Source organism: Meles meles, chromosome 5 (genome assembly GCF_922984935.1).
Source record: "Meles meles chromosome 5, mMelMel3.1 paternal haplotype, whole genome shotgun sequence".
In the NCBI taxonomy this organism is placed as follows: Eukaryota; Metazoa; Chordata; class Mammalia; order Carnivora; family Mustelidae; genus Meles; species Meles meles.
The window spans coordinates 22,234,558-22,248,571 of NC_060070.1; the positions used below are offsets into that span (position 1 = coordinate 22,234,558).

The following is a 14,014-nucleotide window of genomic DNA, read 5'->3' on the forward strand; positions in this document are numbered from 1 at the left end:
GCAGGACTCACGTAGTCCCTTCCCTTTTTTTTTTTTTTTTTTAGGATTTTATTTATTTATCTGACAGAGAGAGATCACAAGTAGGCAGAGAGGCAGGCAGAGAGCCCGATGCGGGGCTCGATCCCAGGACCCTGAGATCATGACCCGAGCCGAAGGCAGCGGCCTAATCCACTGAGCCACCCAGGCGCCCCTCATGCTGCACTTCTATCTGCAATTCTCTGACCCCTTCATCCCTTCTCTGCTTGGGGAGCTCCTCCCTTAAAGGCACCACTCATGGAGTTACCTCCCCTGAAGCTCAGAGAGAAACATTAGTCTCATCCTCTCTGCGTCTGGTATGCATATATCCTGGGTGTGGGGACGTCGTATCAGAGTTATTTGCTTATGTTTCCCACTCACCCAGAATCTCTTTCCAGGTGGATTGTGAACTTCAAGATATCTAGGGTTGTCAGTCTCTAATTTTGTTCATCCTCAGAGTTTGGCACAGTGTTGGGACATACAATATTTACTCAGTAGTTTTTTGTTGCTTGATGTAAAATAAAATAATAAGTCTCCTCTGTTTTCCATATAAACAATAAGAAAAGCATTTTAACCCTATTAGTTCAAAGACTAAAATTTTTTTTTAAGATTGATTGGGGAGGGGTGCCTGAGTGGCTCAGTGGGTTAAAGCCTCTGCCTTCGGCTCAGGTCATGATCTCAGGGTCCTGGGATCGAGCCCCGCATTGGGCTCTTTGCTCAGCAGGGAGCCTGCTTCTTCCCTCTCTCTCTGCCTGCCTCTCTGCCTACTTGTGATCTCTCTCTCTATCAAATAAATAAATAAAAATATTAAAAAAAAATATTGGGGAGAGAGAGAGAGAACGAGCAGAGGGAGAGGGAGAGAGAAAGAATATTCAAGCAGACTCCCCAGCGTAGAGAGCCTATGCCACACAGGGCTTGATCCCAGGACCCTCAGATCATAACCCGAGCCGAGATCAAGAGTCAGACACTCATTGGACTGAGCCACCCAGGCACCCCATGAAGATTACAATTTTTATCTCAGCCTTGCTTGAGCTTGAATTTCCTCATCTTATCTTGAAAGATACTTCTATTTTTTTTTTTTTTTTTCTCTTGTAGATCCTTAAGACCAAAGATGGCCCAGGGCTGATCTGGACACTTGGTAGTAGAATTGATGGGAGTCAAAAAAGCCTTGGGCCTAATGATGATGATAACAGATGGGGTTTTGGCCTACACTTGTACATACAGGCTGCCGAATGATACTTTACCTTCCTAAAAGTGACTGGAGGCTGGTCACCAAGTTTGGACATTAGTGAAAGGCGTGAGACTACCATTTCCATTAAACCGGTTCCTAATATTTCATTCAAGAAATGTTCCTGAACGTGCTTCTTTAAACTTGAGAAATTCTTTCCTGAATTACATTTAAATTCTACCACTGAGCCTGGTTTTCTGCCTGGGATAAAGCTTTCAAGGCAGCATTTTCTACAACTTGTACAAATACGTGCTGCTTATATTTTCTATTATGCATAGAATTGCTTACTTCATGAGTTTTCCAGAACATAGTGTCTCAGATGGAAAGTTTAATAGAATTGCAGTGTCTTCCAAATTTATTTTTCTATTTTGTTATTACATAATGTTCTTGTTGAATAATTGTTTTTCTTTGTCACTGCTGAGAGGGAAGCCCACATGGTTTTGATATACATTACAGCCATATAGAAGAAATGTCTTTAAATTTTTAAAAAAGTACATATTAAATATACCCACATTTATTCTACAAAGTTACATGTTTTTGATTCTCCTGGATTTATTTAGTAACCTTTGATTATTATGAATATACAGTTACTCTAACCATGGTGTCTAATATGCACTAAAATTTAGAAAGTAGTTTCTCTGAAGGCTTTGGAATTGCTTTGTCCGTCTTTATTGCAGTAAATAAAGAAGTATTTTTATTTATTTTTTATTTTATTTTGTTATTTATTATTTTTAAATTAACATGTATTATTTGTTTCAGGGGTACAGGTTTATTTAGAAGTTAAAGTAATTTAGAAATAAGATCGTTTTAAGAAAGAACAAGCAGGGGGCGCCTGGGTGGCTCAGTGGGTTAAAGCCGCTGCCTTCAGCTCAGGTCATGATCTCAGGGTCCTGGGATCGAGCCCGCATCTGGCTCTCTGCTCAGCGGGGAGCCTGCTTCCCCCTCTCTGCCTGCCTCTCCGCCTACTTGTGATCTCTGTCAAATAAATAATAAATTAAAAAAAAGAAAAAGAAAGAAAGAACAAGCGGCCTCAAAAGCCAGGCTATCCTAGCAATGTAGGAAGGGCAAGTGTACCTGCTTTTCAGCCTTGTCATGTAAAAGAACAAATTGTTCCTTCATGATACTTAATATTATGTGTGCCCGAACACACAAGCTGTGGGGTATGAATCGTCACTACCACTTGGAGAAAGCTTCCAAGAGGGGCAGCACTCCCATAGGTTGAGAGCGACAAAGCCTCCCTGCCCGACGTGCTAATCTTTGAAGAAGTATTTGTGGGCATTGTGGGAAAGGACGCATCTGCAGCTTCCGTAACTAAGGTGTCGGCATCTGACCAAAGACTGGCACTGACGTAGCACCGAGGGGAAAGTGAGTCCCGCGTGCCCTGTGGGATCTGCCGCTTCTTCATGTGGGAAACCTCGGAGGTGCCACGTTATCTGTCACTCATCCTCTGACAGTTAATATACAAGAGAAGTGGCCATTAGATAATCTGCTTTCTTTCACTCTCAATGTCAAAGCTGCAGATAAACCTTAAGTTTGCAGATCTTGGAGTATTTTGCTAATTTAGCAGATGGAAGTTATATTTAAACTTATTAAGTGAAATAATTACTGGGTTTGTTCCTAGATCCCATCCTGTAATTCAGAGTAAAGGCCTATGCTTCAGTTGATTCTGCTCAAGCTTTCAAATTCCTCTGACAGCCTGGATGTGAAATTCAAAAGTCATTAATGTGGTGTTAATTTTGCACTTTTTGACTTACTGCAAAAAAAAAAAAACAACCCAACTTATGGTTTCCATAGCAACAATAACCTATCCAGATTGTGTAATATTCTTTACAGTATTAAAAATAAAACCATGCAATTACATGAGCTTCTGGAGCACTTCATTTAGGGGAACTGGGGATTGAAATATTTGTGTTTTAAAAAATTATGATTTCATTGAAAATTTTACCAGAGAGCTTATGTAATTTGAAGAATTTAACAATTTTTTAAAATATTTAGCAATAGTACTTGATAGTTAAATTAATTATTAAGTGTGAAATTTGCATTGTGAGCATTGTGTTACACATCTCAGGCATAAGTGCTCTCACACTCATGTTCACACGTACATTTAAGGTTGGGGGTTGGGGAACATTTGGCTTGAATTACATTCAGTTACCTGCGGTTTGTACTTCTTAGTGGCTTCTGGGTAGGCTGGAAAAAGTCTAGTATTATGCTTGGAGGAAACAGTATAGAGAAAAAGGAAAAAGTGATCACTTAAGCTTTCCCTAGTTTTGACTTCGCTTTTTAAAACATGTCTAAGATAATACTTTGAAGATATTAAGGATTATTTTAGTAGGTGACTATTTTCAGGGTGTCAAATTATTTTGGCTTTTCTTTTTCCCTCTAATTCTAATTTAAAAAACAATATAATATAATGTTAGCACTGAAGTTAATTAACATAAGTTCCTACATCTTAACAAACTGACTTTCATTTTTTAAGTCACTTCAGCATATGTCTAGATGTATGTATATTTTTATCTGGTATAATGTGTGTGTTTTCTCACTAATACATAGTAAACATTTTCCATTTTCTGATGATGATCATGATTATCATTTTAATAATTGCAGAACAGTCTATATCCTGTTGATGTATCTGGTGTGTTTTCTGTTTGTCAGAATGCTCCTTAATGGATATAATTGTCAAACTGATGGTGGGAGAAAGTAACTATAATTCACTTATTGCCCAAACCATAGATGAAAATCTTCAAAAGGCATATAAAATGTTTTAAAAAACATATAACAAATAAAACTCTTAAACTGCTTTTTCTGTGGGGCACCTGGGTGGCTCATTTAGTTAGTTAGGTGTGTGGCTCTTGATTTCAACTCAGGTCTCGATGTCAGGATCTCAGGGTCGTGAGTTCAAGCCCCATGTTGGGCTTCGTGCTAGGTGTGGAGGCTCCTTAAAAAACTGCTTTGTCTGCTATTAAATGCGCATGGGGGAAGGTAAGGAATAGGTAAGTAGGACAGATGAGGCACCATTTAGGTGCTATCATTTGAGAAAACCATCATGACATGATGAAAATTTGCTGAGGCTCCAATATAATCAAAAGACAAAACTCAGAGGCTGTGGATGATATTCCTTTTCTCAGAACAACCCACAATATGAACTACATTTCTGACGTTTTGCTGGGTCTTGTTCTGGTGTCGATATCCTGAGGATGCTGTGTTGGTCTACTCATGTGATACTACCTTTTTTTTTTTTTTTTTTTAAAGATTTTATTTATTTATTTGAGAGAGAGCACAAACCAGAGAGAGAGGCAGAGGCAGAGAGAGAGGGAGAAGCAGACTCCCCGCAGGGTGGGGAGCCCGAGGCGGGGCTAAGTCCCAGGGTCCTGGGATCATGACCTGAGCCAAAGGCAGACCCTTAACTGACTGAGCCACCCAGGCACCCCTCATGTGATACTATATTTTTATGGACTGTATCACTGTTATTGAACTGATGTCTTCCCTTGATTGAGCACCCTGGTAACTACTGGGATTTCGCAGAATCCCTAACCCTGCCTACATTATTTGGAAAATTCACTGTGACACTAGGTTTTTCCTAGAGTTCTTGAGAATGAGACATTGGTGGCTAGAGTTTTAAAGACTTTCCAAGGCTTTAGGTTGAGGTTTTGAGGCTTTTGAATGTTCCCTATTCTAGATCAGAAGTAGGGTGACCCTAGGGTGGGTCGATATTCTTCTATAGCCCGTCCCTCCTATTAAGTGGTTCTTATACTCGGAAATTACTTTAAACAAATATAGAAGTTTACATCTGTCATTTATTTTTGTAGTTAATGTTTAGAACAGAATGCTTTCATAGATTACAGATAATTAAGACAGGAGTAGAATTATCTTGCAATATGCTCATATTTATGCTTGTTTACTCTTTGAAAGTAGTGCTGTGTTTAGTATCCTGTTTCAATTTTGAATTTTGTGATTTGGCTCTGTCTGCTGTTTTCATCGTAACATGAATTTTTTTGGTATTTCATATTTCTGTAGTTGTAATATTATCAGAAGCAGTAAGCAATGCGTGCCTAGTGAGAGTGTTAATATATCACTGAGAAGCTAGTGTATACTTATTGTTTTTGTAGTTATGATTTTGAATCTGAAAATAATGTTTAGAAAAAATAAATTTTTTTTGTTTATATGCAGAAAAGATGAAAAGGAATATGCATTGAAGCAAATTGAAGGCACAGGAATATCCATGTCGGCTTGCAGAGAGATTGCAGTAAGTGGATCTCAATGTTATTTATTTTGTTATTGATATTGGATGATGAATGGTATTAATATGAAATAGTTTCATTGATGTATTCCATCTATTGCAAAGATGTTGATTAGTTCAATATTTTATATAAGATGAGAAACGCTGCATAAATTTTTTAATTACTTGAAAGTGACCATTTTTTTTTTTTTTTTTTTTAATTTACTTGACAGAGAGAGATCACAAGTAGGCAGAGAGGCAGGCAGAGAGAGAGGGAGGAGGAAGCAGGCTTCTGGCTGAGCAGAGAGTCCGATGCGGGACTCGATCCGAGAACCCTGAGATCATGATCTGAGCTGAAGGCAGAGGCTTAACCCACTGAGCCACCCAGGCACCCCTGAAAGTGACCTTTAAACATTCTTTTAATGATTTAGGATTTATAATCTTAGGAATACTGCACTACAGGATGATTTAATTAATTTAAATTATGAATTAATATAACTAATAATATAATTAATCAATAGAACTCTTTATTAATACAATTCATTGTTAATAAAATAATTTTATTCTTGTAATTTTAGGACTTATATATGCCTACAGAGAAAGGGTGATATTAGATATTATGCATATTAAATATTTTTTTCTGGGGCGCCTGGGTGGCTCAGTTGGTTGAGCGACTGCCTTCTGCTCAGGTCATGATCCCGGACTTCCAGGATCAAGTCCCGCATCTGGCTCCCAGCTCTTTGGGGAGTCTGCTTCTTCCTCTGATCTTTTCCTTTCTCACGTTCTCTCTCACTCATTCTCTCTCAAATAAATAAATAAAATTAAAAAAAAAATAAATATTTTTTTCTGAAATACATGTTTTAATACTAGATTTTACTGAGAGCTAGAAAAATAGGGCTATCATTATAATAATAAGATAAATCCTTAAAGAAAGATCATTTTTTTGTCTTTATATGACATATTTGTGCATTTAAGAAATGATTGTCTAGGGGCGCCTGGGTGGCTCAGTTGGTTAAAGCCTCTGCCTTTGGCTCAGGTCAAGATCCCAGGGTCCTGGGATCGAGCCCCACATCGGGCTCTCTGCTTAGCAGGGAGTCTGCTTCTCCCCGCCCTCTGCCTACTTGTGATCTCTGTCTGTCAAATAAATAAATAAAATCTTTAAAAAAAATGATTGTCTATAACAATAGCTGACGTCTACTGAGTATCTATTAGGTTTACTAAGTGCTTTCAAGACTTAATTAATTTACTTTTCACAACAGTCATATGAAATAATACCTTTAATATCTCCTTTTAACATTATCAGTAAACAGAGGCAAAGCCATAATTATGGCTTGGAAGACTTACCATTCATTGTATTACTTTATTTTAGTTCAGTTTCTTATTTTAGTTCTTTAGTTTCTTTTTGGGGCTTTATCATGATATCAGATCTATTAGGGATTTAGGTCTCTAAATTGTTAAATATTTATATTACCTGTGTCCATTAGGTGTTTCAGTTTCTAACTTGGTAACTCTCCACATATTGTTCCCAGTTCCATGTTTCTGCCTCACCCACATGGATGGACTCCATCACCACTCAGTCAGAGAAAATGTGTTGTGCAAAGAACACAGGAGCAGGAAATCTGTAGACCTGAGTGTCTGTTGGCCTGAGTGGCTTATTAGCCATGAATGCTGGTTTCTTTGTGAAATAAGGGACCTATAAGGTCTCTTCTAGTCATAAATTCTTTGCTTTCAGAATGGGAGCTCCTCTGTAGACTGTGCACACTTTAAAGGGTAGAGACTTTGTCTTTTTATCCCCAGTTCCTATGTGCCTGGCACATAGCTGGTGGTCCATAAATGTTTGTTGAATTAATAAATGAACAAACTGAACAAAAAAAAAAATTCTACTAGCAGTCAATGATCCTAAGTTTGCTTTAGAATATAAATACATTGTTTAAAAAACTCCTGCTTGGCAGCTTTCTATTAAGCATTTGGTAAGTGATTTTTAGTTCCCTAAAATTCTTAAATATATTATCTCAACCAATATGAATATAGTGTGCAATTTTGCTCTTTTAGAGTACCATCGTTTAGTATAGTATTAATTCACTTTCTGTGAGTTAATTGGGAGAAAAGCTGATTTTTTTTCCATTTTAAAAAGTTTCTTTATTTTCAGCGTAACAGTGTTCATTGTTTTTGCACCACACCCAGTGCTCCATGCAGTACGTGCCCTCCCTATTACCCACCACCTGGTTCCTCAACCTCCCCCCCCACCCCCCCGCCTTCAAAACCCTCTGGTTGTTTTTCAGAGTCCATAGTCTCTCATGGTTCATCTCCCCTTCCAGTTTCCCTCAACTCCCTTCTCTCCATCTCCCCATGTCCTCCATGTTCTTTGTTATGCTCCACAAATAAGTGAGACCATTTTAAAGAGGGTTTTTTTTTTTTTTTAAAGATTCTATTTATTTGAGAGAGAGAGAATGAGAGAGAGAAAGCACGAAAAGTGGAGGGTCAGAGGGAGAAGCAGATTCCCTGCTGAGCAGGGAGCCTGATGTGGGACTCGATCCCAGGACTCCAGGATCATGACCTGAGCCAAAGGCAGTTGCTTAACCAACTGAGCCACCCAGGCACCCAGGAAAAAAAGAAGCTGATATTTAAGGTATTAGTTATTAGGAAATGAAAGCCTAGTTGTAGATGTTGTTTTTGAAACAGAGACTTCTCTATAATGAGGAATCCATGGGTTCCCTTTTCTCTACATCCTCACTAGCATTTGTTATCTCTTGTCTTTTGATGATAGTCATTATATAGGTGTGAAGTGATACCTCATTGTGGTTTTGATTTGCATTTCTTTGATGATTAGTAAGGTCGAGCTCCTTTTATGTACCTGTTGACCATTTTGTTTGTTGTCTTTGGAAAAATGTCTATTCAGTTCCTCTGCCTATTTTTTTTTTTAATATTTTATTTATTTGACAGAGAGAAATCACAACTAGGCAGAGAGGCAGGCAGAGAGAGAGGAGGAAGCAGGCTCCCTGCGGAGCAGAGAGCCTGATGTGGGGCTCGATCCCAGGACCCTGGGATCATGACCCGAGCCGAAGGCAGAGGCTTTAACCCACTGAGCCACCCAGGTGCCCCCCTCTGCCTATTTTTTAAAATTGGATTTTCTTTTTAAACTATTGAATTGTATGAGTTTCTGATATATCTTGGATATTTTTTTTTCTTTTAAAATGTTTTATTTATTTATTTGAGAGAGTGAGCAAGCATGGGGGGCGGGGAGTGGGTGGGGCAGAGGGAGAAGCAGACTCCTTGCTGAGCAGAAAGCTGGATGCAGGGCTTGATCCCAGGATTATGGGATCATGATCCGAGCCAAGAACAGGTGCTTAAGTGACTGAGCCATGCAGGCTCCCCTTTATTTTGGATATTAACCTTTTATCAGATACATGGTTTGCAAATATTTTCTCCCATTCTGTAAGTTGCCTTTTCATTTTGTTTATTTTGCTGTGCAGAAGCTGGAAAAGCATGACCCATTCACAGTCTTCATAGTTTTATTGAGAATTTGCTTAATAGATGTTTAGAAAGTACACAGTTTCTAGATTGAATAGTATTTTATCACTACCTGAATGACCTAGCCCCAATGTGATAGCGATTTTGATGTAAGTTGAGCATGGATGTTCTTATGTAGTGGCTAAGTGAATACATACTTCTTTGTACCTTACAAGCCTGCTAACACAGTTTTGTAATTATTGCTTTATGTAGTTGTTTTTTTAGATCATATACAAGAAAAAAGTTACCAAAAAAATACATTTATGCTCTTTTTTTTAAACCCATGTTTTTACCTTTACCAGTGCCCTTTATTTTCTGTGTAGATAAATTACTATCTATAGTCCTTTCATTTTACCTGAAGATCTCCAGTTAGTATATTTTTATAAAACAGAGCTGCTAGTGATGAATTGTTTCAGCTTTTGTATTTGGGAATATCTTACTTGCTGCTTCTTTTTTCTTTCCTCACTGGTTCTCCTTTGATTTTGCAGGATAGTTTTGCTGGATATAGAATTATTTGACAGTGTTTTTCTTTTATCACTTTGACTATATTAATCCACTGCTTTCTGGCCTCCCTGGTTTCTGATGGGAAGTCAGTTGTTAAATTTATGAGAATCTCTTGCACACAAGAGTTTTTTTTCCTGCTACTTTCAAGATTCTTTTTTTTCTCCTTTGACAATTTGACTATATGTATGTAAGTGTAGATCCTATTTGGAATTTGTTGTGTTCTTGGATGTATAGGTTAATATTTTTCAGTAAAATTTGGAAAATGTTCAGCCATCATTTCTTCAGATACTGTTTCTGCCCCTTTCTCTCGTTTTCTCCTGAGACCCCAACATGCACATGCTTATAGGCTTGTTGGTGTCCCATAGGTCTCAGAGACTCTGCTTATTTTTCCCAATTATTTTTTTTTCTATTTGTTGTAGACAGGCTACTTTCAATTCCCTACCTTCAAGTTGCTGATTCTTTGTTCTGCCAACTCAGATATGCTGCTGAAATTTTCATTTTAGCTGTTGTACTTTTCAACTCCAAAATTACTATGTGTTTCTTTTAATAGGCTTTATTTTTTAGAGCAGTTTTTTTTTTTTTTTTTTTTTTTTTTAGAGCAGCAAAATTGAGTAGAAAGTCTATAGAGATTTCCCATATATTCCCTCCTCTACCTATCAGAGCCTGCCTCATTATCAACATCCCTCACCAGAGTGGTACAATTGTTATAAATGATGAACTATGTGATACCCAGAATCCATAGTTTACATTAGGTTTCACTATTGGTATTGTATATTCTGTGGGTTTGGACAATATTTAATGACAGGTATCTGTCATTATTATATCATACAGAATATTTCCCCTGCCTTAAAAATCCTTTATGCTCTGAATATTTATCTTATATGCCCTCCCATCCTCCTTTGCACCTGACAACCATTGATCCTTTTACCGTTTCTGTAGTTTTATCTTTTCCAGAATGTCTTATAGGTGGAATCATACAGTATGTGTCCTTTTTAGATTGGCTTCTTTTACTTAGTAATGGACATTTCAGATTCCTTCATGTCTTTTATGACTTGATAGCCCATTTCTTTTTAGCACTAAATAGTATTCCATTGTCTGGGTGTACCATAGTGCGTTTGTCTATTCATCTACTGAAATGCATCTTGGTTGCTTCCAGGTTTTGGCAATTATGAATAAAGCTGCTATGAACAGTGCATGCATATATGGACATATGCGTATTTATGTGGACATAACTTTCAGCTCTTTTGGGTAAACACCAAGGAGTACAATTGCTGGATTGTATGGTAGAAGTATGTGTACTTTGGAAGAAACCACCGAACCATCTTCCAAAGTGGCTGTACGGTTTTGTATTCCCACCAGCAATGAATGAAAGTTCCTGTTGCTCTACATTTATTGTTTCTAGCATTTATTATTGTCAGTGTTCTGGATATTAGCTGTTCTAATAAGTATCTTATTGCTGTTTAATTTGGGACTCTGCTTTAGCTTTCATATCCTGCTTGTATAGCCTTAATGGGTGAGAAATTGGAGCCTTTTTTATCTGTTTCCTGGACATGTCCACATTTTGCACATGGGCATAGTTACAGTATTTTTTTTTTTCTAGTTGCGCTCTTTCCTACCTGGTTCAATTTGTAGAAAGTTATGGAAAATGCAAACTAATCTATGGTGGTAGATAGTAGGTCAGTGATTGCTTGAGGGTGGGAATGGAAATGAAAATATTACAAAGGAGTATGAGGAATCTTTGGAGACGATGTAAGTCTTCATCATATTAATTGTCATGGTGGTTTCCTGGGTGTGCAGCTATGTCAAGACTCATAAATGGTATGCTTTAAATTTGTGCAGGTTATTACACATTAATTATATCTCAGTAAATCTGGAGGAAAATCAGTAAAGCTGTATGGGTTTATTAGTGGATAAAGTGTCTATAAATGAAGAATTTGTAAAAATCAGTGGATCATAGCCCAGCTGGAGGGATGGACCTTGAATAGGAAATGGAATAGCTAGTTTATTCTCTGCAACTGCAGTGAGAGAAGAAATGTTGATGTCAACATATGTCAGTTTGCTAGGGAGATGATGAGGTAGTTACATTCTTTTGTGCCTCTTTTTTGTGGGTGTGGTGTTAAGTGATGAGCATTTGAGGTAATTGATGAAGGATATGTGAAAATTTGCTGATCAAAGATAAGATTATAGTAGTATTGTAGTCCACCTAAAGGAGGAGATGAGTCATGGGACCAGTCTGCATGATTGTATGGTTCTCTTCATTAGCAACCCTGTGTGAGAAGGCAGATTTGGATTTTTCTGTTTGATATGGTAGAAGGACAGAGACTGTAAGGTGGGTAAAGAGGGACTGGACTGTAGATCCGGGAGAATGTAGACAACTCCAAAAACCACCCTCCCTGCCCCCGATGTGAGGCTCCATCCCAGGACCCCGGGATCATGACCTGAACTGCTTAACCGACTGAGCCACTTAGGTGCCCAGAGTCTGTGACTCTTGATCTCAGGGTTGTGAGTTCAAGCCCCATGTTGGGTGTAGAGATTACTTAAAAATAAAATCTTTATAGGGCGCCTGGGTGGCTCAGTGGTTTAAACCTCTGCCTTCGACTCAAGTCATGATCTCAGGGTCCTGGGATCGAGCCAGGCATCGGGCGCTCTGCTCAGCAGGGAGCCTGCTTCCTCCTCTCTCTCTGCCTGCCTACTTGTGATCTCTGTCAAATAAATAAATAAAATCTTTAAAAAAAATAAAATCTTTATATATATACATACATTTATATATATACATACATACATACTCCTGAGTACTCTTCAAAAAATAGAGCTGTTCCTAAAGAAAGTGAAGACAGACGGAAAGGAAAATTAGTCAGGGAAGCAGGGCAGAGGCATAGGCTGAGGAGGGAAGAGAAATAGAGAAAACCTGACTTCCTGTCATTCTTGCTATCTTCCTCACTGCTGGTTTTCATTTGCCATTTCCTCATTCACCTCTGCACAGTTTTGTCCAGACTCTATGTAACCACCAGCACCCAACACCAATGATTCCATGGTAACAGGTAACAGATTGGATCAGCTGTAATGTACTGTCCCTTGCAGTTTTTCTGCATAGCACAGAGTGGAGAGGGTAGAATGGCAGTTAACAGACTTGCCACCATTTCTTCACCTCTCTTGCCACTATGGGAGTGTAACAGGCCACTATGTAAAACTTCAGTGGAATGCCTGGAACTTTCCCCTGTCATCAAAGGATAAGCTTTTGCTTTTTTAAATGTGTGAAATGCAATTGATAAAATGTACATTTTCTGTGGATTCCTTGAGAAGAACTTTAAAATGTCTATGAGGAAGGCTCTAATTCTTACTAATATATTTCTTTTTTATCAACCTTAAAACCATTTTGTTAAAGTTTCTTATATTGAAGGTTGAGAAATACCTGTTTATTTTCATCAAGATTAATTATATCCTCTCAATTGCTTTTATGTTGCATGGAACACAGATTTTTCCTTATATATGTGTCCAACTTTATAGAGGTATAGATTTGTGGAAATAGATGTGTAATTCAGGTATTTTACCCTTTCTATGAAGGAGACAAAATCAAACTATATTATTAAGGTTTTGTGAAAACCACTAAGAGTAGAAAAGTTTTTTTTCCAGTAGACTTTTAACATGATTATTTAATAATTATTTTTATATAATGATAACTATATAAAAAGTTTGGCATGATTTTAGGAGACTAGAACTAAATAAATTATGTATGAAATTGCCTTTGAGCAAAATCTGTTCTTTGGTGTGGTCCTTGTGTTCTCCTTAGAAACAAACAAAAGTTTACTTTTGGGACTGAAGACTCAGCATAGATTTTTTTTTTTTTCCTTTTTAAAATGTGTTTTTTTCTTGCACTGATTGAATAGCGATATTTACCACTTTTCTCATATATATGTAAAATATATTTAGCTTTCTTGGCAAAATAGATATATTCTTGGTGATTCTTACAATGAAAAATAGAATCTTGTATGAGTTGGGGATGGGGTTTGGGATTATTTTAGGATGAATCTGGGAAATGGATATAGTGTCAGCATAGGGAGGAACCATGTATAGCACTTTTCATTTCCTTTCAAGAGCTGAGAAGGTAGAAGGGAGAGGTAAGAGGAGTCACAAGCAGATTCTTCAGTCTTGTGGTGGATCTGTCTGCCTTACTACATTTGTTAGGTCACGAGTCTTCTTATAATTTATCATTGTGTGTGTGTGTGTATCTGTGTGTGTGTGCTTCTATTTCAAGCCACTTTGTTTGTTCTGAGAAGACTAGCAGTAAATCTTTGTATTCTCAGAAGCTGACTTAAATACCTATTGTTGGGGCTCCTGGGTGGCTCAGATGGTTGAGCATCCGCCTTTGGCTCAGGTCATGATCCCGGGGTCCCACATGGGGTTCCCTGCTCAGCAGGGAGCCTTTTCTCCCTCTCACTCTGCTGCTTGCCCTGCTTGTGCTCTCTGTCAAATAAATAAATAAAATCTTTAAAAAAATTAATTAATAAATACCTATTGTTTCCAGTGCTAGAAAAGAGGCG

At 37.8% G+C, this 14,014-nt stretch overlaps 1 protein-coding gene across 4 annotated transcripts in view; it reads left to right on the plus strand.

The window, feature by feature from the left end:
• The window catches only part of CDK19 (cyclin dependent kinase 19), a 172,505-nt gene that overhangs the window by 62,453 nt on the left and 96,038 nt on the right, over positions 1–14,014 (plus strand). For all 4 annotated transcript variants that reach the window (XM_046005666.1, XM_046005667.1, XM_046005668.1 and 1 more), the window contains one exon: positions 5,411–5,486. In XM_046005666.1, coding sequence (XP_045861622.1) covers positions 5,411–5,486 — 76 coding nt within the window. The remainder of the gene's footprint in view (positions 1–5,410; positions 5,487–14,014) is intronic.